General features: G+C 44.5%; 1 protein-coding gene across 3 annotated transcripts in view; it reads left to right on the top strand.

Annotated features, from left to right (window-relative positions):
* Nucleotides 1–27237, top strand: part of LOC147618727 (uncharacterized) — a 59893-nt gene extending 32656 nt beyond the window's left edge. The window contains exons 4-10 of one of the 3 annotated variants that reach the window (XM_086773764.1): nucleotides 8811–8867; nucleotides 24721–24791; nucleotides 25711–25786; nucleotides 26021–26080; nucleotides 26166–26272; nucleotides 26420–26480; nucleotides 26753–27237. In XM_086773764.1, coding sequence (XP_086629890.1) covers nucleotides 8811–8867; nucleotides 24721–24791; nucleotides 25711–25786; nucleotides 26021–26080; nucleotides 26166–26272; nucleotides 26420–26480; nucleotides 26753–27115 — 795 coding nt within the window. In that variant the 3' untranslated portion in view covers nucleotides 27116–27237. The remainder of the gene's footprint in view (nucleotides 1–8810; nucleotides 8868–24720; nucleotides 24792–25710; nucleotides 25787–26020; nucleotides 26081–26165; nucleotides 26273–26419; nucleotides 26481–26752) is intronic. The other 2 variants (XM_086773766.1, XM_086773765.1) reach the window with 2 other exon arrangements.
* Nucleotides 27238–27470: the final 233 nt, after the last annotated feature.

The following is a 27470-nucleotide window of genomic DNA, read 5'->3' as shown; positions in this document are numbered from 1 at the left end:
TACTCTGTACACCTGGCAATGCTCTCAAAAGCAAAACTTCACACACGCCATGTACACGTATGTACACATTATCAGCCTCTATTTTTCTCCACACATATTTAGCAACCCCCTACTTCTGCTGAGACATTCATGTCCAGCAGCTGTACAAACAGGGATGAAATATTTAGATTTTCCTCTGTACTCTCCACAACCTCCTGACATGCATCACAAGCTTCCTGATCTTCTTCTTTCACGGCTAACATCAATCGAGCAAAATATTTCTTTAGTCGTAAACCATTCACTCTCCTTTTGTGTTTCTTTCCATTCAAATCAGCAAGCTGATAACTCCCATTTTCATATTTTCTCTCAACTTTATACGGACCTTCCCACTTTGTCTGGAATGCAGTATGAAAAGTACTATCCAGGTTGCTATTATACCTGAGAACCAGATCACCCTCTTTAATTTCTTTCTGCTCCACCTTCTCATTCTCTCTCTCTTGTCTTTTCAATTGCATAGCCGCATAGTGATCAAATGCTAGCTCTCTGTCCAACTGGACTATTTGCAAGGCCAGTAATCTTTCTTTGTAACAATCAATAGGCTCATGCCCTTCTTCAACCAAAAACTTCAAAGCTGGAATTTCCACATCAATAGGCATGAGTGCTTCTTTCCCATAAACTAAATGAAAGGGTGAGAATTGTGTACCAGATTTTACTGCAACCCTGTATGCCCATAATACACGATTCATCTCTATATCCCAATTCTTGATATGACCTTCTGTCATTTTGGTTATCATCAGCTTAAATTCACCATTGAATCTTTCATTCAAGCCATTGCATTGAGGGTGATAAGGAGTGGAGTACTTGTGGTTGATATTCAATCTTCTGCATAAATGGTCAACTACCTCTCCTCGAAATTCAGGACCATTATCTGATAATATCTCCAGAGGAATACCAAATCTGCAGCATATATGTTCATACACAAAATCGGCCACCTCTTTACTATCCACTGTCTTCACTGCCTTCACTTCTGCCCATTTTGATAGGTAATTCACCGCAGTAAGCACATAACACTTTCCTCTGGCTGTCCTGGGAAATGGTCCAACTGCATCCACTCCCCATCTTTCAAAAATGTCATATACCAGCATGATATTTCTCGGCTCCATTTTCAAGATTCTTTTCCCCATTCTCTGGCACTCATGACAAGACCTGCACCTGTGCTGAATATCCTTCTGGATGGAAGGCCATACATAACCCTCCAGTAATATCTTCTGCAAGGTGATCTTGAATGCATAATGACCCCCACATGCTCCCTCATGATTTGAAGATAGAATATAATAAATCTCTTCCCTCCAGGGAATTCTCCTTAATACCTGATCAGCTCCCTGCATGTATAATTCATCTCCAATCATGACATAATGCTTACTTTTCCTGATAAAATGATACTTTTGGCCTTTTTTGAGCTCTTCAGGTAAGCGACCTGAGAGTAAGTAATCCACCACTCTGGACAGGTATTCCCTCCCTCTGTATAATGGCTCTTCGATTTTTGCAATTACTGGATCCTGATTAATTGCCTCCTGAGCCAATTCATGTGCCATATGATTTTCCTCCCGCCGCACATGTTGAATACTCCATGCTGTAAATTGATGTAGCAGCCTTCTAACATTAGCCAGACATTCTTTTAATCTCGGATTCTTTGCTCGCCAGCTACCCAAGACTTGCTTTACTACTAATAGAGAATCTCCCTTTATGATTAACTTCTGAATTTTCTGTTTTAAAGCAGCCTGCAACCCTTGAAACAATGCTGTGTATTCAGCCTCATTGTTACTTTCAGCTTCCAGAAGTATCCCATTCTTTAGAATTAGCACGCCTTCTGAATCCTGGATTATATACCCCCCGGTGGCCTGATGTATACTCCTCTTATATGAACCATCAAAGAATAAAACATGAGCTCCAGGAATGATAATTTTTTCCTCTTTTTCTATCTTTGAATCCACTTCCTTCACCAAGATCGGACCGTCCTTGTATGTTAGAAGATCTGCCAGAGTTGCCTTGCAAGTATCTTCAATCAAAAATGAGAAATCATACTCTTGAAGCTCCATTAACCATCGCATCATACCTTTCGAGAGTGAAGTACCATTCACCAGCTGAGGGAGTAGAGTATAGTTTGTCAGCACCACAAATGGTCTCATAAGGAGATATGACCTGAATTTCCTGCAAGCATACACCAGACTTGACAAAACCAATTCAGCCTCAGTATATTTCCTCTCTGCTTCTGTCTTCACTCTACTTGCAAAATACACAGGCTTCATATATCTGGATTCATCTCCTCTCTGCATTAAGATTGCTCCAACTACATCCGGACCAAAAGATGGATTCACATAAAAGACCTGAGAGAAATCTGGAGCTTTCACACTGGAAATACTTCCCAATACTTCTTTCACTTTCTCAAACACTTCCTTGCATTCTTCATTCCATTGCAATGGTTCTTTCTTCATAGCCTGCTGAAGAGGGTAAAGCAATTGAGACATTAAAGGAACAAATCTTGCCATATATTTTACCTTCTGGACAAAAGTCTGCAGTTGCCTGGATGTTGATGGGGCTGATAATAAGACAAGAGCTTTTATCTTCTCTGGATCAGGTTCAATTCCATTCTGGGATATCATATGTCCCAACAGCTTCACCTTTGAATGTCCTAAATGACACTTCTTTGGATTCAGCTGTCCACCTGCATTATCCATTTTAGAAAATACTTGCTCTAGTTTATTACCATGCTCCTTTTGAGAACTATATACACATATATCATCCAAAAAAGCTCTCACAAAATGATCTGTAAGAGGTGCAAGTACTCTATCAGTGTTCCTCTGATACCACGAGGGTGCATTTTTCAAACCAAATGGTACTACTCGGTAACAGAAGCAACCCCACGGTGTAATAATAGTGGTTTTAGCCTGGTCTTCCTCAGCAATTGAGATCTGAAAATACCCAGAGAAGCCATCGCATACACTATACCTCTCGTATCCAGCTACCCTGTCCAAAATATCATCAATGAACGGCAGAGGATAGTGATTGCTTTTTGTTGCAGCATTCAGAGGCTTGTAATCAATACAGACTCTCCACCCACCTGTATGCTTTGGAGTAAAGACCACTGGATTTGCCCAATCTGAGTGATTTACTGGATAAATCAACCCTGCTTTTAACAACTTACTCAGCTCCTCTCTTAATACAGGCAATAGCTCTCTATTTATCCTCCTCAGTTTCTGAAACACTGGCCTCACATCCTCTTTCAATACTATAGGCATTGGTTCACATTTGAATCCTCGGATCTCTTCATATGAAGTAATGAACAAATGAGGGAATTTATGTATTACCTTCATATACTCTTCTTTCTCCACTGGCTGCAATCTAGGATTCAGCATGCCCTGTAACAGCTTCTCTTTCTCTGCACTGGGTGATGGAGGCTGCATTAGACTGTCCATATCTTCAAGTCTGCTCTCTTCTTCCTTCTTTATCTCCTCTTCAGCTTGCATCACATGCTCATTTTCTTCCTTCATTATAAATGATACCTGGCTCTCATCATCAGAAGTAGAACTCTCTTCTTCAGTCTCACTATCCGTATACTCATCAACACTTGTTTCTTCAGGCTCACTCTTCATTTCCCGCTTACTACTCATATTGAACTTCCTGGCTCTTCCTCTCCTATTATGTACTGTTATAGTTCCCTTTTTCCAGTTTTGGATGGCACCCACCTGTCTGAGCCAAGGTCTGCCCAAAATCAGTGGATAAGCTCCCAAACCAGCCGGCATAATATGGCAATTTATGTTGCAAACCACACCAAAAGCAGTCACTGGCACTTCTGTACATATACCCAGACACTTCACTTTTGCATGATTTGCCAGACGGAGTCTAAAATCTGAACTAGTATTCAGCTTTAACCCCAATCTCTCCATACAGGACTGAGTCATCACACTGATTTGTGCACCGCCATCAACATATGCTTCTCCAACACTCACACTTCCACACCAAGCATCAACTGATGGACAAATATTAGGAAGGTCTTCCACAGACATCAGCTCCATTTCGCCTTGTGTGGGCTCTTGCTCATTTACTTTCCTCGGATTTGCCAATTTCTTCCACTCTCTCTTAAGCTTCGGACACAATCCAAGCAATTGGGCAAAAGTTATATTGGCTACCCTTCCCTTTAAATCTCCCATCAATGTATACTCCTCCTGACCTTGACCAATATGCAAATCTGAAGTTTTATAATGTCTTCTTGGCTTTCTCTTTTTCTTCTCTGGTTGAGGGCTTATATCAAATTGGACATGTTTACCTTTCTTAGAAGATGGTTCAGGTTCTGCCATTGTACTTCTCGTCCTCTTGGCCACAGGCATAATCTCTGGAATGGTCTCCACTCCTATCAAGCTGAGAGCCGGTCCTTTCCCTTTATCCTCCCATTTAACTCCACTGGTAGAGGGTTGATTTGGATCTTTTACTTCAACACTATGATCCCCCGATCTATCATTAGTCCTCTGCATCACAGGATATATTCCACCACCTGCTCTGGGCGGTTTGTCACATTGAGGGCTGATATGTCCCCGCTCCCCACAGTTCCAGCATTGGACATTGCTCAAATAGTAGCCCCGTCCTCTCCCTGTTCCTCCCATATTCCCTTCACCTGTTGACATATTGTCCCTTCTATTATTTGGTGCGCCTCGGCTTCTTCCCTTTCCACGTGCTTCCATCCAATTCAAACTTAGAGACTTCATGAGCTCCATTGCATCATGTATGTCCCTCTTCAAAGTGTTCTCCTGTTCTGGAACAACAGTAGCTTCCCTTTCAGGATGTATACTCTCAATCTCTGGCATCTTCACAAACTTCTTTGGCTCTTCCTGTATTCCCATCTGCCTCAGACGCTTCACCTTCCACTCCTTCTCATGAGCTACTCTGACAGCCTCCTCAAAGCTATCCAGGTTCTTCAGCTCCACCTTCAGACGGAGGGTTGGCTCCAAACCAGCCACAAACCGGTCTCTCTTTATCATCTGCGGGGGTACTTCAGGAATCAAAGCCTCACACCATAGACTCTACAGTCTACCAAACTCTATCAGATACTGATCCACATCCTGATCGTCCTTCTGCTGAATGTTACACAACTCCTTCCATACTTCATTTGGACTCCTCACACGGGCAAACTGTGCCAAAAATGTAGCTCTGACTACACGGTACTCAGGATCCTGTTGATGAATGTTCCTGTGTGTAGTCACAAACATCTGTAGCCATGTTTTTGCATCATCCTGCAAGCAATAAGCTAAAATCTGAGAAAGGATCTCCGGGGTTGCCCTGTCTTTCATCAAGGCTGTAAATTCCATCTTCTCCAGAAACCTGACTGCACTCTCCTGTGGCAATTCCCAATACTCCGGAAAATCTTGAGCCATCTTTCCAAATCTTGCTTCACACAGCCCCTGTCTTCTTTCACAAACCAGAGGAAATCTGCTCCTCTGTGGAGGCACCAAAAAGTGATGGCACGGAAGCGGTAAAGCTGTCTACACCCTTATAGGATGCCACACTTCCACACACGCATATAAACACACCAGAACACCAGACCAAAAAGCATGAACAAGACTTATATTTCAGATCTGGCTGTCACAACTTGTACCCAAACGAACAAAGAAACAAAAGAACTCTCTGGCATCACCAAACACCAGCCACAGCTAATCAAGAGAATTTACAACTCTGGCCTGAGTCTCCAGAAGAGGTAGAAATCCACAAAAGACCACACACACACCCTCTCCCTCTGGCTCTCTGTGCTGATCCTCTGTCAGCCACACTTCAAACCCAAGCTCTGCAATGCTGCCAGCCCACCAACTGTTTTTCTCTTCCAGGCGGCCTCTCTGCAAGTCATCAGTTGCTACCCACTATTGTACCAACACCGCAAAGGTGGCCAGTAGCTCTGCGCCAACCTTGCCCATAAGCGGCCTCTACACGCCTTGCACCTTGACGCCAGCACTTCTACGCTCTTTGCGTCTCCACGCCCTTACTGCCAGCCACTTGTCAACTTGTTGTGCTTACCTTGCCATTGTCGACCTCACCAAGGAGCCTACTCCTCTCGCCCAGCAGCTGCCTTTAATGCATAATCACCTGTGTGTTCGCATCTACGCCCTCAGAGAGCTCCCCTTGGCTACCAGTTGCTAGTCACCAGCCGTCCCCTCTGCTCATACCTGCCCTCTGTCTGCCACGCTAGGCCTTTGACTCCAGCAAGTCAGCGATCAGCCGCGCTTCCCTTTTGTCCTCGCCAGCAGTTCCTAGGCGTCTCCCGCACGCCAGCTAGTCTCACGTCGGCCCTCCAGCAGCCATGCCTGCGCCCCAATTCTTCCCCCTGGCTTCGTCTTGCAGCTGCACCAGAGAGTCCTCTCACAGTCATAAACGCGCAGCTGCGCCCCTGGCTGTTTTTCTGCAGTCGCCAGTAACCCACCTCTTCTTTCACACAGTTGTGGCTGCGCCTCACAAGGGAGACCCCTAACCTTTACACGATGGCTACACAGCCTCTGGCGTCCCTCTCTGCCTACACACGCAGCAACGCCTTCTTCTGCAATCCCAGTTGTTGCACCCAAGAGCCCTCCTCCCTCAGTCGCCAGCAGCCACACCACTTCTCTGTGTTAGTCTTCCTTTTTTTTGGTTCTCTCCTGCCGCTACACCCCGGAAGTCCCCCCCTTTGCAATTCAATCAGAGCCCTTCTTTTCAACACGGCCGCCTCCACTCCTTTTCTCCAGCTGCGCCCACCTTCACGATTTGCCAGCTTCTGGATCTTCTGGAAGATACGCTGGCAGCCAAATAAGTCTCCACGCCAACTTTGCCAGCTGGCCACGTCATTTATTTTTATTTTATTTTAAGGCCTACAAAATGGCCGCAATCATATTCTTTTTCACACTTATGCTCAAGCTACGTTGGCCACAATTATCTTATTTGCCCATGCTTCCATAAATACTTCCAGGTGCCCATTATACTTAGGGACGCGTGCACCCTACAAGCTATCAAGCAGCTGATTTCATCTCCATCGGACCTCCAGCAGACTACGTCCGGACAGGCCTGTACATGCTCACATCAAAACCATTTACTCTGTACACCTGGCAATGCTCTCAAAAGCAAAACTTCACACACGCCATGTACACGTATGTACACATTATCAGCCTCTATTTTTCTCCACACACCGTAGATTCAGTTTCTCCATGCTAGTCAAAGGAAAACAATGCATTGCACTCTCACCACCTGATGCATCCAACAACTCACAAAAGAGACTTCAAGTGGCTCAAACTCATGTTATCTGACTGCACCAAATGACCCTTGACTTGCCTTTTTATAGGAATCTGATAATAGGTTGTATGCTGGTCGGCCAGCCGTTTTCAGACCTGAAAATATCATTCAAAAGGTCTAATCATGTTCATATTGTGCCCAACGTGTGTCCCATCCATTGGTGCACGTTGACGGTTGAGGGCACTTTGGGTCCCCTTTCTGTGGTCGGCCTTCTTGGCTAGCTCCGTGATAGCTGCACGACCACCAAACATTGCTACCTAGCTTGTTCTTGCTGCCTGACCAGCAGGACCTGTTGTACAGCTTGCCGGACCTGCATTCGACTCTTTGGGCTGTTAAATGTAGTATGGGTCCTGTTACTTCTCCACTGTTGACTCTTGGCCTAATAAGCTGCTTGGACACTTGCATAGACTACACATCCAAGTAGGTCACCTATATCTGCGTGACAATGCACTGACTGACTGTTTGTATGACCTAATCGTGGTCTAATGTGATGGTAGTTGGTGATTGGTCCTTGAACTAAGGCTCATTGAATAGTCAGTGCTTATTTCTAATTAGAGATAACTGTGCACTTATTTATGTCCATGTGGCACCCTACTGGTGTTGTGACTATTAACGGTAAAAGATGAATAGGGAAAGCTTCCACAAACACAATCGCACACTAGTAATCTACACTAATCTTGTATTAATTCCGAGAGCTCAAGACCAATTATACAATATGGTTTTCTGGAGTGTGTGGAATCAGTGAAGCAGTGGCTATCTCCTGTAGATTCCTGCCTTTAATCAAATGCATACTTCTCTCCCTCTTTTTCTCCCCCCTTGCCCTTATTTTGCATCTCCTTGTTGACGTGGCATTGTCCCGTTTCGAGCCCCCTGAAAGTTCCCTTTCTCTTTTCCTTTCCATATCCATTTTTGTGTCCTTTGATGTCAACCTGGAATAAGCCCAACGCAGCCCATAGTGATCGAGACACTCCAAGTCAAGTAGCTCCAAAGCTGTCCCATCCATGGGCGCAGGTCCTGAGCACATATTGCCACCATTTGGGCCGCCTAAGAGCTTCCACTCTTTTGTGGAGGAACACAAAGAAGGGTCACTCTAGCTCTACTAGCCAGCTTACTTGTGTGCTGATTTGAACATGTGCCCTCTTACGAAGAGGTTCTTTCTTTTCCTTTTTTCCCCCCCTACTATTTTGTTATTTTTACTGTACAGACATGGTTTCCTGCTATTGTGGCTGTTTCTGCTCATTCTAGTAGTAGCTATGGTTGCTAATAGGAGCAGTTCTGTTACATATTCTTGACATCTAGGTCCTACTTAATTTTCCTTTGGAACTAGGTTTGATTGTTTTCTAAAATAATTAATGGTTGATCAAAAAATTATGGAGTCACTCGTAGATGCAACACATGTTCAAGCAAAGATTTTTGAAGTTTTCATTGGTTTTTTGGCTAGGGTCAAAGCCATCTTTGAATGTACAATATCGTACTAATATCTTAATTGTGCGTGATATTTTTGTACTTTGGTTGCATGGTAGCAGGATTGCTGTGTGGACAGTCCGTTCATTGTTACTGCCGATCGTGACTTCAAGATTCGTGTAAGTATACTTCAAATCATTGATAGTGTTATATATATATATATGTGTGTATGTGTGTGTGCGCTCGCGTGCGCGAGTGTGCACGCATACCTACCTACCTACCTATCTGCTTACACTGATGCACACACACAAACATGTGCACATGCATGTGCAGGCACATATACCTACCAAACAACCTACCTACACACACACACACACACACACACACACACACACACATACATGCATGCATGTATGTATGTGTCACGTGCATCTTGCACGTGGATGCCGCATGGACATTTGTACAGCAGAGGTGTAAGGCCTGTGGTGGTTATTTGGTCCCATGTGAGCCCTTGTCCGAGACGAGCTAGCCAAGGATCCATTGTGGTTAGGTGTAGTAGCCTGTATATGGTCGTGGTAAGTTGTGCATGTCCCGCACATGATGTAAGTGCATGTCCTGCATGTCTGTGTAACCCGGGGAACTTATCAAGCATGCAGCCGGGTGTACACACACTAGGTAGGTCATAGGAGTCATTATCCAAGAGCCATAGTTGTCAGGTACGATACCGTACGGGAAAATACGATATGATATAAAAAAAATTATTATCGTATGATAAAATATGGTGTTTTAAAAAAATACTTATAAACTTAGGTATTTCCAATTTTGAGATATGGAGTATTTTAAAAAGGAGGGAAGCATCATAGTACAGAGGAAGCTCAAATAGCCATAGACAAGAAAAAACATGACCATTATCTCCCAATTTTTTTTTGGGGAAAATGTTTCTTTTTGAATTTTTTTTCTTGAAACAATTTTGAGAAAATCCGTACAGTATCATATCGTACGGTATTCTGTACGATATGGTGCTGTATGCCACACGGAAACAATTATACCAGGAGCACGGTGTGTGAATCCATGTTGGCATGGAAACTAGCAACACCCGAAGGTGGGCTTGTGAACTATCTTGAGCTATGGGATGGTCCAGGCTATGGGGAGCTCTTAGGGTTATACCCAAGGACACACATGAGCCCTAGAAGTCAGGTGCCTAGAGGCAAGGGACCCATGTGTGAAAACATTGGTTTATGGCATTTTGGGTTTGTCCTCTTCTAGTCCACGTGCTTATATGTAGTCGGCCATGCCTATTGCTCATGCCCATGCCCTATAAATAGGGTGTTCCAGCCCTAGCTAATCATATGAGTATTCTACAACTTGCTCAAGGTTAAGCAAGCAAACGTAAGGTTGTAAGGGCAGATCTAGGGCGGGCTGCGGCCAATAGCTAGTCAGTCAGTCCTCTACACATCAAATACACCTCTTTTGGGGGGCCTTCAGAGGGTATTTGGAACCCAACAATATGTTCTCTCTCTCTCTCTCTCTCTCTCTCTCTCTCTCTCTCAGCTCATAGCTCTAGTCTTTGTTTTCTTTTGTACCATGATGAGATTACATGGACACTATCGTATTACTTTTGGTCTCATAGACCCACTGGGTCTTTTGAAGATGTTGAATAGAGCATATAGTGTCATTAGAGAGAGATGCACCACCATCTTCAGTGGACATCCCTCACGCCGCCAGATCATGGAGTCCGCAGATCAGTGCAGATTTGGCCAGTTCTTGCTAGAGACACAACGCCACAGAGAGAGACACTGCTACGGACTCATACCACAGGGAGAGATGGGCGACAGCTCTAGCTCACTGATTTCTTCCAGAGATCTATCCTAGTGCCTATCTTGACACAGGAGGGGGTTACACTTCAGCGCGTTGCGGACCTCCGAGCCAGACGGAGACCGAGAGCACTAGGCTACCAGACTCCCAGACTACATCAGAGGGAGATCACAGAGATACGGGCTCAACATCAGCACCATATCCAGGAGCGGCTGGCTCACTTACACTCACACCCGGAGATCATGCTCCAAGGTATTTTTGCCTCGCCATCGCCTATGGATCACATATTACACCCCCATTATGGTACTGGTTGGAGCTAGACAGATCTGCATTGCATTCTTGTATACCCTGCGCATATAGGTTGCATACTGAGCCTCTAGCAGTAGTGCTTCATCCATCACACCCCCCACTAGCTTAGTACTTTCATAGTTTATTTCATGTTCATTTTGTCCTTTTTTTTCTGGACATTCAGAAGACATTGACAGTTGTACATTGATTTGTCTCATAGGTTGAGTTCGGCCTCTAGTAGACGTTAATACAGCTTTCTCTCTCTCTCTCTCTCTCTCTCTCTCAGCGTTGGGCAGAACTGCAGGACTGTTGGCAGGCTACGCAGGTGCAAACAGTCAAGCATTGAACTCTCTCTCTCTCTCTCTCTCTCTCTCTCTCTCTCTCTCTCTCTCCACATTGAATTCTCTCTCACGCTCTTGTGTAGGGTGCGGCAAGAGACCCAGAGGCACACAGGCTACTGGCTGATCCTCTCCTTGGGCACACAGTCGGGCTGCAGCATACGTGGGTGGTTTTTCTTTGAAAAAGCTGGTCGGCTGGGCACACAGGACAGAAACGATCTTCTCTCTCTCTTTGGCGCGACAGGTCTGGACTGCACGTGGTAAGACTTTGGTGTGAGAAGGCTGGCGGGCTTGACCTGTGCACCTGCTCTATGCGCACCCACCTGCACGCCTCTCCGCTGTACTCTGTGTGCAGCCAGTTCTCAGTTCAGCTCCGTTTTCCCACCCACCCTTGCTCAGGCCCCCAAGGCAGCAACTAGTAGGGGAAAACATGTCTCAACCCCTGGAGGGGGAACAGGATGGTGAGACAACCTTTCACACCTCCACGAAGGCACCAAATGCCTACCGCAAAAGACCGAGGGAAGGAATCATGTCCCTTGGCTCACGAAGGATTACGAAGATGGCCCGACGAGATGAGGCCCTTTATGAGGAGCTACAGCTTCACATAAGGACAGAGATGAACACCATGCGACAGGAGCTTGAAAAGGAATGGACAAAGCAGATGCATGCCCAAAGGAAAGTGATATACGAAACGCTGAAGGAAGAGATATATGTCCAATTGAAGGGAGAAATGCAAGCCCAAGTACGGGTTGAGATGGAATTAGCCCAAGCCTTAATGCACACGGAAATGAAAAAAGAGATGTAGAAATGGAAGGATGACATGCTCCGAGAGATTGGCACAACAGTTGCATCGTACAAAGGCACTTTGAAGACATGTATGGCTGACCACGAAAAAGACATCACAGAAATGCAAAACACTTTGGAATCATGTAAGGCAAAAGTGGCTGTAGGTGAGAAGGAAATGCATTCATGGGCTGAAATTGCCAGTGCCACAAAGAAACAAATTGAGGAAGTCAACCCATGGATTGAAGTAGTAAAAAAACAGAAGGATACACTAGTCAATAAAGTAGAGGTGATGAATGCTACATTGGAAGAGGAAGCCAAGAGACGGGCACGTGCCTTACATGTACGTGTAGTTGGGTGGGAAGATAAGGGAAATCCCCAAGAGGATGCAAAAGCTCTTGCAACAAAAATTGGAGCCACTGATGTCCCCATTACCGGAGCATGGCGAGTAGGCAGAGATGAAACCAGGGCAAAGATATTGATCATTAGGTTTGGTGACTTGGAGAAGAAGAAGGCCTTCCTCTCCAAAAGGATGGCCCTTAAGGGGGAAAAGATTTATTTGGATGAGGACCTTACGCTTGCACAGATAGCACACTGGAAGGAACACATGCCGCGTGTGCTTGAGGCAAGGAAAGAGGGGAAATGGGCGCTATACAGAGATGGCCGAGTCATCATTATGGAGAGGAGGCCCGCTTGACGGTGCGCCGATTCATGGTGTGGAATTGCAACGGAGCCCTTAGAACAGATGCAGGATACTTTGAGGATACTTTCAGATACAGTGATATTGCTATGTATACAGAGACCCATCAGTGCACAAACAAGAGGCTTCCTGATGGTCGGGGTTATAGATAGGAATCAGTTTTCCGCCCTGAGCCACGCACAATGGGAGGTACCAGAGGATCTGGAGGAGTGGCAATACTTTACAGGGAGGAGCTTTGTGACAAAATACATGTGGTACATAGAGATGCAGATGTGAGGTACATGTGGGTCCAAATATGCAGAGAGGGGCTCCGCGAGCTATATGTGGCGGTATGCTACTTTCCCCCAGCCCACTCCAGGTTTGCACCATCAAGAGAGTCACCCTATATACCACTATATGATGATATCATGAGGTTTGCCAGCATGGGAGACATATTACTATTGGGAGACTTTAATGCACGTACAGGCACAGAGCAGACAGAGTTGTATGATACTCAAGAGGCTATGTACTGGGAGATCACGGCAAAGGATGTAGGGTTGCAGAGATCAGCACAGGATGAGGGGGAGATTACAGATTATGGCAGGCATTTTCTCACACTCGGGAGTGCACATGGGTTGGTCATATACAATGGCTTATCGAGATGGCAAGGATCAGATGCTCTCACACACTGGAACTCTAAAGGGGGAGCGAGCACTGTGGACTACTTGATGGGATCTCCTTCATTGATACCCGATGTGCGGGGTTTCACGATTTCCAGTAGGCCCATTGGGATAGCAATCGATCATGCATACCTGAGTTTCACACTAGTAGGTAGATCCCAGAGAGAAGGGCCAGCCACTCATCTACCTAGGTACCCGAGATATCAGTTTACACGTGAGATAGTTGGGGTTTATCGAGATGCAGTATCTGATGGCTTGTTCGCTTTAGACCCGCATAGCCTTCTGGACGAGATCACGAGAGGATTGGCAGGTGTACTACATGCATCCGCCTCATATGCGTTTCCCTGCACTATGATCCCTTCCACCCACCCCCGCAGCACTGCCCCACATAACAGTTGGTATGATGATGAGTGTCGTGAGACACGAGCACAGCTACAGCATGAGATTGCCATTGGATCTCACACGCATAGACAGGCCAGGATGATCTTTCGGCGCCTTGTGCGGAGGAAGAAACGAGCCTATCTGGCTAAGCTAGAGGAGGAGATCTACCAACTCTTCCTGGGGAAGGACAGCAAGAGGGCATGGAAGATGTTTCAGGAGAGACAGCCTGGTACTCCGATTACTGCACCTGAGGCATGGCGTATTTATGCTAGAGAGCTATATGATGCACCAGGACAGCCCCCCACCCCCCCTCCACTGGGAGCTAGACCGGCTAGCAGCACCTTTTTTACTATGCGGATGGTGCTAGATGCGATAGACAGGTTCCAGAATGGAAAGGCACAGGATCATGATGGGCTAGTTGGAGAGCACTTCTCATATGCACGAGACACTTTGGCTCCACTCATCGTACATGTGTTTAATCGTGCCATTTGTGAGGGTTTCCCGACAAGTTGGACAGAGCATATCATTGTACCACTCTTTAAGAGTGGGGACCCCATGGTACCAGGCAACTACAGGACGATCATGATCGGTCATTACTTGGCCAAATTATATGGCTCTATATTGGAGTCGGAGCTGAGCCGATGGGCAGAGAGGCATGGTCATCGAGCACATGGACAGGCTGGCTTCAGGAGATGATTTACTACCTTGGATCACATACTGACACTTCGGGCACTTATTGAAGAGGGCAGGGCACAGAAGAGAAGGATATACTGCTGCTTTGTGGAGTTCCGCAAAGCCTTCGATACCGTACCACGTGCTAGGCTTATGCACAGATTGCATGACATTGAGGTACCCGAGGATATGCAGTGGGGGATATATGCTTTGTATGAGTCTGTGTGACAGGCAGAGTTCGAGCTCCAAGCGGACTATCTGATAGGGTGACCAGCACGATAGGGTGAAGCAGGGATGCGCGCTATTGTCCACCCTCTTTGGACTGTACATTGATGTGGTCTTTGATTATGTAGAGAGATTGGGAGGCCCAGGGGCATGCCTGGCAGGGGTGTTGATACCCATCTTGTTATATGTTGATGATATTGTTCTAATCTCAGACTCTCCGGAGGGATTACAGAGACAACTGGATGCATTACAGGCTTTCTGTGCGGATAGAGATCTGACAGTGAACCTTGGGAAAACCAAGGTTATGGTGTTTAACATCACACAGGCATGGGTGACGAGATCAGAGCCTCAGTTCACTTTCTGAGGGGAGCCGGTAGAGTACATCAGGTCATATGTCTACTTGGGAGTTACTTTCACAGGACCACGTTTCTCCCAAAAGGAGGCAGCAGCAGCGAGATTAGCTCGAGGGCATGTAGCCTTGGGGGCACTTGAGAGGCAGTGTGCACACATACAGTTTCAAGAGCCACGCACCAAATTGTGGCTATTTGATACGCTTGTCACATCGACCCTCTGTTGGGGTAAAGGCGTTATGCCCACCCTTATAGTGTGTACAAGCCCATAAGTTATAGTACATAGTACACTTAGTACTTTTAATGTACTAAGTGCACTATGTGTACTAGTGCAATATACATGTGTGATAGGGGAGTCACACACTCATAATATCATGAGTTGACTTATCCCCACAACTCTCTCTCTCTCTCTCCCTTGTTCTCTCTGTGTATGTCTCCCACATGAATTAACCTAACCCTAATTCATTCTCCCATTCAACTGGTATCAGAGCTTGTAGTACTTCCATAGCTGGGTGCTAATTGGGTACTGCCATAGGTTGGTTCCGTGCCGGTTGTAGCCAGGGGCAGCAGCAGCTGTGCCATAGATTTTGACGCCAACTGCAAGGGACCTCCACAAGCGTGGCTCTCTCTCTCTCTGCAACTTACGCAGGCTGCAGCTGAAGACAGTCGACTAAGTGTTGACGTGGCAGAGCTACGCGTAGCACACCACAGGCGGGCGTCAACAGCAGGCGGATAAGCGCATATGGAGTCGGCTGCAACATGAGTCCTAGGCAGGTGGGCGTCAACAGCGCGAACATAGGCGAAGGCAGGCAGGACACGTAGGCCTTTGTCCATACTCTGGCGTAACCAGGCGCATAGCCAGGCGAACACGCGTGTAGCGCTGGGTGTAGACTGGCGCTAGGCGAAGCAGGCAGAAACACAAGCGAAGGTGCGTAAGTGTGGACACGTAACTGGCTGCGAACCAGAACCAGGCGTAACTGGCTGCAAACCAGAACCAGGCGCATACCTGGTGGTAGCCTATGCAGGTTCGTTGGCTTCAACGACTAGCCCCTTCTCCTCTACGGCAAGCAAGCTCCACGTCACCTTCTTCTCTACGGCAAACATCACCAGCAGCTAGGAGAAGCCTTGTACGCCTGCACTTGCCCATTTCTGCACAACAGCAGCAAAAATCATCAACCCCATTTTCCTGCAACAAAAAGAAAAATCAAAAAATTACAAGGTATTTTCCTCAATTTTTTTTGGGATTTGCAATTGAGCAAGTACAATCATCAATTGAGCAGGTACAGGTGCCGAATTGCTCAATTTCTGAGCAAAATTGGCAAAATTGGGTGACATTGGTCACAATCAGGATCAATTTGCAGGAAATTGGTCACAATCAAGATCAATTTGCAGGAAATTGAATGTCGAAATTTGGGCTTTTGATGTAATTGTGCAATTAAGCACTCATACATGCTGTATGATGTGAAAAATCGCACATTTGGGCAAAATTGCAGCAAATTGCAGTGCAAATCAAGGGGCTTTTGTGCCGATTGGGTTGATTTGCATGCAGGCGATCGCATTTGATGCTGTGGCTAATGTGCTGATGCCTTACAAGCACTCAATGTGCCTGTAAATCAAAGGGCTTTCATTATTTGGATGTATATGTGGCCAGGGGGAAGCACCGTGAAGACTTTGGATGCCTTCATGTGCGTCAATGTACCATGTATGATCAGCAATTGATCTTAAATCAAGGGGCTTTTCAAGATTTTATGCTTGTTAAGCTTGGCAAAGCAGCAGGCAAGACATTTATGCCTTGAATCCTCAGAAATCAGCTTGCAGTCAAGGGGCTTTTGCCCAATTTCTGTTCGGGACTGTTGTATGCAGTGTTCGGGACTGTAAAAGTCTGATTTTTACTCATTTGGACAGCCAGGAGAGCATTTATTGCTATTGTACCTGTTGGTACAGATTTGGCACAGCTTTGTGCAAGTTTTGGCATGGCTGTACACTGATTTGAGCGAGGAAAAGGTTCAATTTCAGCTGCTGTACTTGCCGGTATAGGTTTGGTACATCATTTGTGAGCAATTGGTACTGTTGTACAGTACTTTGGAAGGGCAATAGAGCACATTTAAGGTGCTGTCCAAAATCTGCAGCAACCAGATTTTGGTGATTTCATCACATAAAGTGGGAGAAAAGTTGCATTCTTGCTTCCGCAGTGGGAGATAAAGCTTGGGAGAACAACTGTGAGCACTTTGTGTGCTTTTGGTGCAGTGTTTGCACATTTTGCAGGGAGTCAGGCATTGACAGGTTGCATTTTGCTATGGCAACCACAGGTGAGAGCTCTTCATTGCTTCACATCAAGACGCTTGAAGGCTCACATAACTATGATATTTGGCAAACCCAGTGCTATAATGTGTTGCTCCAGAAGAAGCAGCACAAGCCTATCAAAGAAAGGGGTGCAATGCCCGCTTCTCTTACTGCTGAAGAGTGGGAAGATATGGATGAGCTGGCAAGATCCACCATCATGTTGTCTGTGTCAGACTCTTTACTTTTCAGCATTCGTGAAGAGAAGACAGCTTGGGGAATGTGGCAAAGATTGCAGGACTTGTATGCCCAACAAAGTGCCTCAAGCAAAGTGTATTGGTTGAAGAAACTCATAGGTCTTCAGATGAAGGAAGGGGCGTCTATGACAACCCATCTAAATGAGTTTGATGGTATTGTCAGTCAGGTCATTAATCAAAAGTTGGCAATGGACGATGAGTTCAAAGCCACTTTTCTGTTATGCACTTTGTCAGAGAGTTGGGACACATTCAAGACAGCCACTAGCAATTCGCATGCTATGCTGTCATATGCAGATGTTGAGGGTGCTCTTCTTCAAGAAGAGATGAACAGGAAAAACAACTCTGTTGGAAAGTCCAATGCAATGAATGCACGTGGGAGATCCCAACAAAGGGGAAAAAGCCAAGAACGGGGAAGGAGCAAGTCTCGCTCCAAAAAGGATTTGGAATGCCATTATTGTGGCAAGAAGGGACACATTAAAAAGCAATGCTACAAATGGAAAAATGATCAAAAAGAAAAGGGAAAAGGCAAAGACAAAGACAAGGATGAAGCCAAAGATGTAAAGCCAAAGGGCAAAAGTGGAGTCAAGATTGAAGAAATCAATGTGTCACATGCAGGTGACAGTGAGGATGAGGTCCTATTTACGTCTTCACTTGATGCCCATTCACTTCTTACAGTTGGTCATGGTATGCACTCATGGATCATTGATTCAGGTGCCTCCTTTCATGTCACAGGTTGCAGAGACTTGTTTGTCAGGTATACTGCTGGCAATGAAGGAGTGGTTTATTTGGGTGATAACCATGCATGCAAGATTCTTGGCAGAGGTGATGTGAGGCTTGTGTTTTCAGATGGCTCACAGCTTATGCTCCATGATGTCAGGCATGTGCCTGAGATCAAGAAGAATCTGCTTTCTACTGGACAGCTTGATGATGCTGATTATGTTACCACATTTGGTCGTGGAAAGTGGAAGATTAGTAAGGGCTCACTGGTTGTTGCCAGAGGCTCTAAGGTGGACACTCTTTATTTCATGCATGCTGGTGTTTGTCACCATGCTACTGTAAATGCAACCGAGCTGCCGGAAATCTCTATGTGGCATAGCCGGTTGGGACACATGAGTGTCAAAGGAATGGAGCAATTGTCTCGTTTGGGTTACTTGCCTTCTCTAAAGTTTTCAAGTTTTCAGTTTTGTGAGCATTGTATATATGGCAGGCAACTGCAGTGCCCCCACAAGAAAGCTCTTGGACAGAAAGATGCTCAGTTAGAGCTTGTGCATACAGATGTATGTGAGATGCCTCAGCTTTCTTTGGGAGGGGCAAAATACTTTGTGTCTTTTATTGATGATGCCACACGCAAGGTGTGGGTCTATCCTCTTCGTTTGAAGAGTGATACATTCTCAGTGTTTCAGAAGTTTGTTGCTCATGTTGAGAATCAAACTGGCAAAACACTGAAGGCTTTGCGTTCCGACAATGGTGGAGAGTATATGTCCAAACAGTTTCAGGACTTTTGTGATGCTAAAGGCATCAAGAGGGAGCTCTCTACTCCTTATGATCCTCCACAAAACGGGACAGCAGAGAGGATGAACAGGACCATTCAGGAGAAGGTCCGTTCTATGTTGTCACATGCTGCGTTACCTCATGGTTTTTGGGCTAAAGCTGTTATGACAGCCGTTCACCTTATAAACAGGTCACCTAACACGAGGCTTGGTCGGAAAGTGCCAGAAGAAGTATGGACAGAAAAGCCTCCGTCATACAAGCACTTGAGAGTGTTTGGTTGCGTTGCGTACGTGCACATATGCAGGGACATGCGCACCAAACTTGATCCTAAGTCTCACAAATGCATATTCCTAGGATATGGTGACAGAGGTGAAATGGGGTATAGACTTTGGGATCCCGTGAATAGAAAGATTATACGCAGCAATGATGTCATTTTTGATGAAACATGCATGTATAAGGAGGCAACAGGAGCCTGGCAGAGTCATCTTTGATGATGATGGACATCATGGACAACAACCAAGGGCTGTAAATCAGCCATTACAGCAGCAAAACCAGCCCTTAAATGGTGCTGAAAATGGTCCAAATGGACAGCCAGAGATGGCAGAAGATATCCCTATGGATATCCCACAGTTAGAGGAGATACCGGGCATTATATTTCAGCCTTATGGCATGGAACAGGACAGCAACCTGCAAATGATGGTCATTGGGTACGGAGGTCCACAAGACCCTCCAGAGCCCCTGACAGGTTTGTTCCAGGGGTTGACTACTTGATGCTTACTGACTGTGGGGAGCCCTCATGTTATAAAGAGGCTTTACAGAGGGCAGACAAGGCTCTTTGGGAGCGTGCCATGAAGTCAGAGATGGATTCTCTGCACAAAAATGGAACATGGAAATTGGTGCATTTGCCTGCAGGCAAGAAGGTTTTGCCATGCAAATGGGTTTACAGGCTCAAAGTTGCACCAGATGCAAAGCCAAGATACAAAGCCAGGTTAGTGGCTAAGGGCTTCAAGCAGGAATATGGTGTGGACTTTGAGGAGATCTTCTCTCCAGTGGTCAAAATGACCACACTTAGAGCTGTATTAGCTTTGGTTGCACATGATGATCTGGACTTGATTCAGATGGATGTGAAGACTGCTTTTCTTCACGGTGATCTCCATGAGGAGATATATATGCAACAGCCAGAGGGTTATGCAGTAAGTGGAAAGGAGAAGCTTGTATGCAAGTTGAAAAAGAGTCTTTATGGGCTCAAACAGGCACCAAGGGAATGGTATCATAAATTTGATACATTCATGAAATCCTAGAAATTCAGGAGAAGTGACATAGATCACTGCTTGTACACCAAGAAAGCTTTGGATGGCAGTCTATTGATCCTCATCTTGTATGTTGATGATATGTTGATTGCCGGGAAATCTCGTAAGGAGATGGATACCTTGAAGCAGAGGCTGCATCAAACCTTTGATATGAAGGATTTGGGTGATGCAAATCACATCTTGGGTATGCGGATACTTCAGGACAGAAATCAGCATGTGTTGTATTTGTCTCAGAAGGAATACATTGGCAAAGTTTTGCAGAGGTTCAATATGGACGGGGGGAAGAAGACTAGTACTCCTTTGCCTCCATATGTGAAACTCAGTGCTACGGACAGCCCACAGTCGGATAGAGACAGGGCTGATATGGCCAAGGTTCCGTATGCTTCAGCTTGTGGCAGTCTCATGTATGCCATGGTTGCTACTAGGCCGGACATTGCATTTGCAGTGGGAGTGGTTTCTAGATACATGGCCAACCCTGGCAAGAAGCATTGGGAAGCAGTGAAAGGTGTCATGAGATACCTGAAGGGCACACAGGATATGTGCATTTGCTTTGGCAAACAGGATGCATTAGTGCATGGTTACACGGATTCGGATTATGCCGGTCATCCAGATAACCGGAAGTCTACTACCGGTTATGTGTTTACATTCACAGGAGGTGCTGTGTCATGGATATCCAGGATGCAGAAGTGCACTGCCTTATCTACTACAGAGGCCAAGTATATTGCAGCCACAGAGGCTTGCAAGGAGGCATTATGGCTATCTCGGTTAGTGGTTGATTTGGGTTATACAGGGGATATTCCATTGTTGCATTGTGACAGTCAGAGTGCCATCCAGTTGGCAAAGAACCCTGTCTTTCATGCAAAGACGAAGCATGTGGATGTGAAGTATCACTTCATCAGAGAGGTGATAGAGAACAAGCAAATTCAGCTTGTTAAGATTCATACGGATGACAACCCGGCTGATCTGTTGACAAAGAGTTTGCCTCCGGAGCGGTTTGCTCATTGCAGACACTTGATGGGCATTGGATGAGGCCAGTTTCAGCCTTGATATGGCCTTGTATATTATCATGTACATGCTGATTTTTTCTTTTCCTTCATTTAAGGGCACTTTGCCTTTAAGTGGGAGGTTGTTGGGGTAAAGGCGTTATGCCCACCCTTATAGTGTGTACAAGCCCATAAGTTATAGTACATAGTACACTTAGTACTTTTAATGTACTAAGTGCACTATGTGTACTAGTGCAATATACATGTGTGATAGGGGAGTCACACACTCATAATATCATGAGTTGACTTATCCCCACAACTCTCTCTCTCTCTCTCCCTTGTTCTCTCTGTGTATGTCTCCCACATGAATTAACCTAACCCTAATTCATTCTCCCATTCACCCTCCTGGACAGAGCTCCAATTTGGGGGCCTAGTATACATCACAGATCTCAGAGAGGGACAGAGGAGGGATGGAGGCAAATGGAGAGACCACTGATTATGATGATTGCCTGCATGATTCGGAGCAAATCATCAGTACCACATGAGATTGTTCGGGCTGAGCTGGGTGCCCCACTAGTAGTAACTGAGGCCCTATTCTAGGCAGTTACCTTTTTACAACGGCTATGGGAGCTCCCTCAGCAGAGGTACTCCCGATTGGCATTGACCTCATCCATACAGTTGGCAGAGGATGGAGATACTCATTGTTGGTGCGCTTAGATGAGATTATGGTTTGCGGATAGAGGCACTACCACCCTTTCAGTACAGTCTGGATTGTCCATTTTTGGATTTCACCCGCTCAGAGCAAAACTGCGTGATCAGGATGGATATCATCAGAGTGGACACAGAGAAGACATGGACTAGTCCCCTTGAGCCCTTGGGCACGAAAATGGCTCATTACAAGAGCCATTTTCTACACCTCTCACCGGATGATTTTATCACCCGTCCGATGTACATGGATGTACACCTATCACATGGGTATTCTTTTGTGCATCTATTTATACATAAAAATTAATATTGCTCAAAGTAACACCTTTGTAAATAAAAAATTAACCTATATGCATCTTTCTATGCATAGAATTTATATCTAAGGAAAATCACTCTTTTATAATAAAAAACAAATAACCAATATGCATCTTTCTATGCATATAATTTATATCTAATGAAAATCACTCTTTTATAATAATAAAAAATAACCAATATGCATCTTTCTATGCATAGAATTTAAATTTAATGAAAATAACACTTTTAGAGTAAATATAATTCTACTATGTATTTTTCTATGCATAGAATGACAATGACACTTTTAGAATACACAAACGATAGGGATTATTCTCTTAGAATAATAAAAGATAAAACTTATTTCACAAAATTTTAGAAAATTTTGCCATAACCTCCTTTGTATGGCTCACCATTTTTCAAATTTTCCTATCTTAAAATTACTTAAAAATTATCCCCAAATGGTTTTAAGTACTCCAAACTAATCAAATTTCACTTTTAAAAAAGAAACAATATGAAAAGTTTTATTCCAACTATTAGATCACTTAACTAGGATAAAGAAGGGCTAATTTTGAGAATGGGAGAGGGGGAAAGCCTTTCCAACAAGGCATAGCATCGATTTATCATTTCAAACAAAACAAAAATTAGAAAACCATTAAAAGAGTAAAGAAAAATATAAGATTTCTAGCTTACATGAATTCTGGGAGCTTTCCTTTGGCTTGTTGGTTTGAGGGATCTACTCTTGTTTGCAACAAGAGTCGCCACCAAATCTTTAGAAGAGGGAATGGTCAAAAACTAGTGAATTATTAAGAATATCACAGTTCTTGGCTCTTGGAAGGAGTAGAGTAACAGTGCATAAAACACTATTAAGCTCGAACAAAGGAAAAGTCTTCTATTTCCTTGAGCTTCATATGCAAGGAGACCATGAAGCAGAACCCTGTCGATTCCTTCGGGAACATTCCGCACTGAACGGGCACACTATGAGTTTGTGGTCATGCCCTTCGGGTTGACACATGCTCTCACAACATTTAACCACATGATGATGTGTGTCTTTAGGGACTTGATAGGCAAGTTTGTCTTCATTACTTGTGTTCTCAACTATGATAGAGGAGCACGACATTGACGTCGAAAAAGTGATGGAAGTTATTGGAAAGCAATGAGCTTTATGTCATTGAAAAGAAATGAGAGTTCTATTTTGTCGAGGTTCACTACCTTGGCTACATTATTAGCTCAAAGGCATCCGATTAGATCTCGCCAAAGTGGCCGAAATACTCAATTGGGAGATCCTAGCTATAGCATATGACGTGCAATCGTTTGTGGGAATTTTCTAGGCATGTTCTACCCACATCGACAAGTTTTTTGACCTCTCGGTAGCTCTCATAGATCTGCTCAAGGGTGTCAAGATTCGTAGGCAGCACATCCACAAGACTTAGGGTGGATTGCAGGCTTTTTAAGGGCCTCTAGATTGCTTTTTCCTCCTTGTTTAGCGGTTGCCTCATGGGATGATCCATTCCAGGTTATCTCCGATACGAGTAACATCCGGAATGATCATCCAATCGCTTACATTTCCCATAAGTTGAATTCTACAGAGTGGAATTACTCGGTCTATGATCGGGAACTCCTTGCCGTGATCCATGCCCTTAAACACTGGAAACATTTTCTTTATGGGCATGAATTTGAGGTTCGCACTGATCATCAGGCTTTGCGTTGGCTTCAACAATGCCAAGTGGGCAGTGGAGTGACCGGTAGCACCACTGGAGCTAGATCTTCGAGTAGCATAGTGGAATGATTGAGTATCTCCCAAGCAAGGCTAACCCAATGGCCGATGCACTTAGCAGAAAAGGGATTGTTTTCCATATCTAGCCCACATGTATGGATCTCGTTGATACTTGACTAAACGAGATGCCACTTCTTGATACGTGATGGTTGGCTTTTCTATAAAAGGCGTCTTTGTGTCTTGAAGAGGTTTCGAGCAACTCTTCTCCATGATGTCCATAACGCCATCACTAGCATTCAGAGGCATGAACTCCATGTTGGAGAAGTTAGAGTGGCAATTTTACTACCTGAGGATGATGTCATGTGCCCTTATGGACATGGCTCGTTTTCCAAGGCTAATCCTTGATAAGGTAGCAATAAACAGTAGGATCAGGGCAGTAACAGCCTTGGCAGGCATTGGAAGGCATCTAGATGGAGCAAGAACTAATCAGCCAGGCATACGAAGGGGTGTACTTGTCGGCTGAATGTTGATATTTGTTTGTCCATGGAACTGGCCGATCAGCAGTCGGCCAGTCGAATAAACCTTCCAAGAGCCTATAAAAGGGAAAGGCTTTGCTCATTGTAATTCATATTTTGGCATGTGTCTGTGTGTATAGTCTGCATGTTTATGTATATAGTTGTACATATTAATAGCATGAGTATTATAGTAAAAGAATTTGTGCGCATTTATAGCAGGCAGCAAGACATCAAACCTTAATGTTCAATTCCTTTGAAATGTTATGATGTAGGTAAGTGTGTTTCCAAAGGACCCTTTGATGGGGGCACATGAAATCCAAGGCTTTTGCTTAGGCCACACAAGGTGAGTTTACATGAATTTGGGTGGTCAAATGCATGGAACAGTGAAATGAACTATTGTTATCGTGCATGCATAGAAATGATGACAATACATGCATCTCATGCAACCATATATGATTTTTGGGGGTGGTAATTTGCAATGGTAATTATTCAAGGTATATCATGGGTAAAGGGTATTTTTTGTCGATCGACTGAGAGCATGCCCCTAGGGATTGTGCATCCACAAAATGAGAAGGGATCTCAGCCCGGCTGCAAAACTTGCTTAATTTGTGCTTGGAAGGGACTGCGTGTGTTAATCTATATTGTAAAGAGCAAGAGGGCTTACCTTCTAACCACCCAATTGTGGCCTTAGATGCATGGCATATGGGCCAAAGAAGTAAGCTTCAATGTGTCTCAATCCTCGAGACTTAGTATGCATGATAAAAAGAGTCAGAAAACTGAGCTTGAATGTTTACCAATCTTTGAGCCCATATGTACCAATGAGCCTTCCAGCTGTTGTCTCTAAATTACCCTCCAAATGTTGAGGAGAGTGACAACAGGATAAACCATTTTTGTTGCAAAAGTTGAGCTTTTTGTTTAACTGTCTTGCAAAAGGAAAAACTATGTAACCTAGTATCTTGGTCATAGCAGTGCTAGCACTCGGAGCTGTAAACCCTTTTGCTACCCAAGGTTGGATCAGGATTGTCATGGTTTTCAAAGAGTAGCATGTGGCTAGCACATATAGCTGTCCCTAATTTAGTCAAAACGTTTTCTTTATGGGTTCCTATTTCTAAGGAAATCAAGCTGATCATCATCAGGGCTTTTGAAAGTCTGCGCTCTCATGTTACCACCTAAGATAATATTGTTCACATATAATTCAAGTTATCTTCTTGTTTTCCACTTTGCAATATATATATACTTTGTCCTTTTGTGTGCACATGCAGCTTTGTGTCTTGCATCGCATACCTAGGTGAATACACAGCAACACATCTCCTAGTCTCGGGCGGAGGTGATGGCACGGTAAAATGGAAACAGTTAGTCCTTTTTAGCCATTTAATTTACATTGTTGTTCAAGACTAGAGGTAACTCCAATCTTCCAAGATGCAGATTTATATGCCATAATCGCATTAGTAGCTTGTTTTTCAACATTGAAGTCTGATTAATAGGCCCTTTTTGATTATCTTGAGTTTAAGTAGGCAAGCAGTATGATTCTCTATCCCTAACTTGTAATTCCAATATGGTTGCCCATGATAGGTGCGGTTATGGGAACTGGAGACGGCTTCACTTTTGGATACGTTTGATGTAGGAGAAATGGTTAGTTGAGTTCCTTTTTTCAGGTGCCTATGCATGTCAATCAAATTTATCTGCAAGTTGTTGGTAATACTCAGTTTCTTCTTAGGTAGGTTTGATTGGTGCCAAAAACAATGGAGGCGGAGAGCAGGCGTTTACGATCACTTGCATCTCGGTCTCAAAAGATGGTTTGCTCGTTGCAGTGGGGGTTGAAAGGTGACCCAGTGTAGATTCTTAGAAATTGTAACCTTTTTTGCTTTGCTTTTTTTGCTAAGCTGTGAGGACATAGGCCTACATTGGGTTGTATCTCATATTGTTTTGGCACCTTAATATCTTGGTTACGGGTGTCCGTTAACTGTGCAGCCTGGATGGAGTTCTTTTCCTAGGATGTGACTTCAAGTTGAAGAAGCTATCATTCTTGCAGGTTTGTAAAATCTGCACTTCCAAGTACGTTCACACTGTAGTTTCTCCTAAATTCTTTTATTCTTCTATCAACTAATGCGAGAAAAGCACATATACAGGCACACCCTTATGCCATCTTGCTCTCTAGTCTACAGAAATGTGCCATCCCAGGCTTTAGCCTACAAAAATGTGCATTTCTGTTTCATGGTGCTATGGTCTCTAATAGATTTCACCCACTAAACAATTCTTTACCTTCTTGTAGATAGTCTAACTCTAATGGAGTTTTTTTGGCAGAAAATTGACCTTGTGAAGTCTTTCTGTCCTACAAGTATACAATTTGATGGAAGGGGACGGGTTTGGATGGTGGCCGGTGCGGCAGCGAAGTCGGAGGCTCAAGGGCAGAGGGCAGTTACTTGGGTGAAAGTGGTCTCCACCACAAAGGGGCCCTCTTTCGAGGTCATGGAAGATGATTCTCTTCCTGGTGGTGCCCTACTTTCGGAAGCACTTGAAGGGGACTCGTTAGGCCTCGAAGAGGCACCTGCTTTGGCTGACGCTGCAAATGCAGCAGTGAAGGATAATCTTTCAAAACGGCATTATTCACATGAGTACAGAGAAATCCGAAAGCAAATGCGGAATGATAGGAAATTACAGTGTTAGTTTTTTTTTTTGGGGGGGTGTGTTGTGAATCATTCAAAATTTTGTGGATAATCTCATTCAGGCCATGCTACTAGATTTAAATATTTTGAAGTAAGCTAATGGTGAATAGAGGAAGGATATCTAAACCCTAATGGCTATTTGGGCTGAAGTGCTTTCTTTTGATGCTTTGGTGGTGGTTAAAACCTGAACTCTAATGGCTAGGGGGTCGAGTGAAAAGATTGTTTTTTTTAAAATGATTAAACACGACTTTAGGACGATTATGCATCCTTATTACAGTATTGACACAATCATTCTCTACATCTAGAATGTGTGTACCACTTCAACCAAATTCTTCATTCAGGCTACTAGCTTGGGA

Source organism: Cibotium barometz, chromosome 34 (assembly GCF_041138505.1).
Source record: "Cibotium barometz isolate CiBa-2024 chromosome 34, ASM4113850v1, whole genome shotgun sequence".
Classification (NCBI taxonomy): domain Eukaryota; kingdom Viridiplantae; phylum Streptophyta; class Polypodiopsida; order Cyatheales; family Cibotiaceae; genus Cibotium; species Cibotium barometz.
The sequence above is the reverse complement of the archived record's forward strand: the minus strand, read 5'-3'. Positions and strand labels throughout refer to the sequence as shown.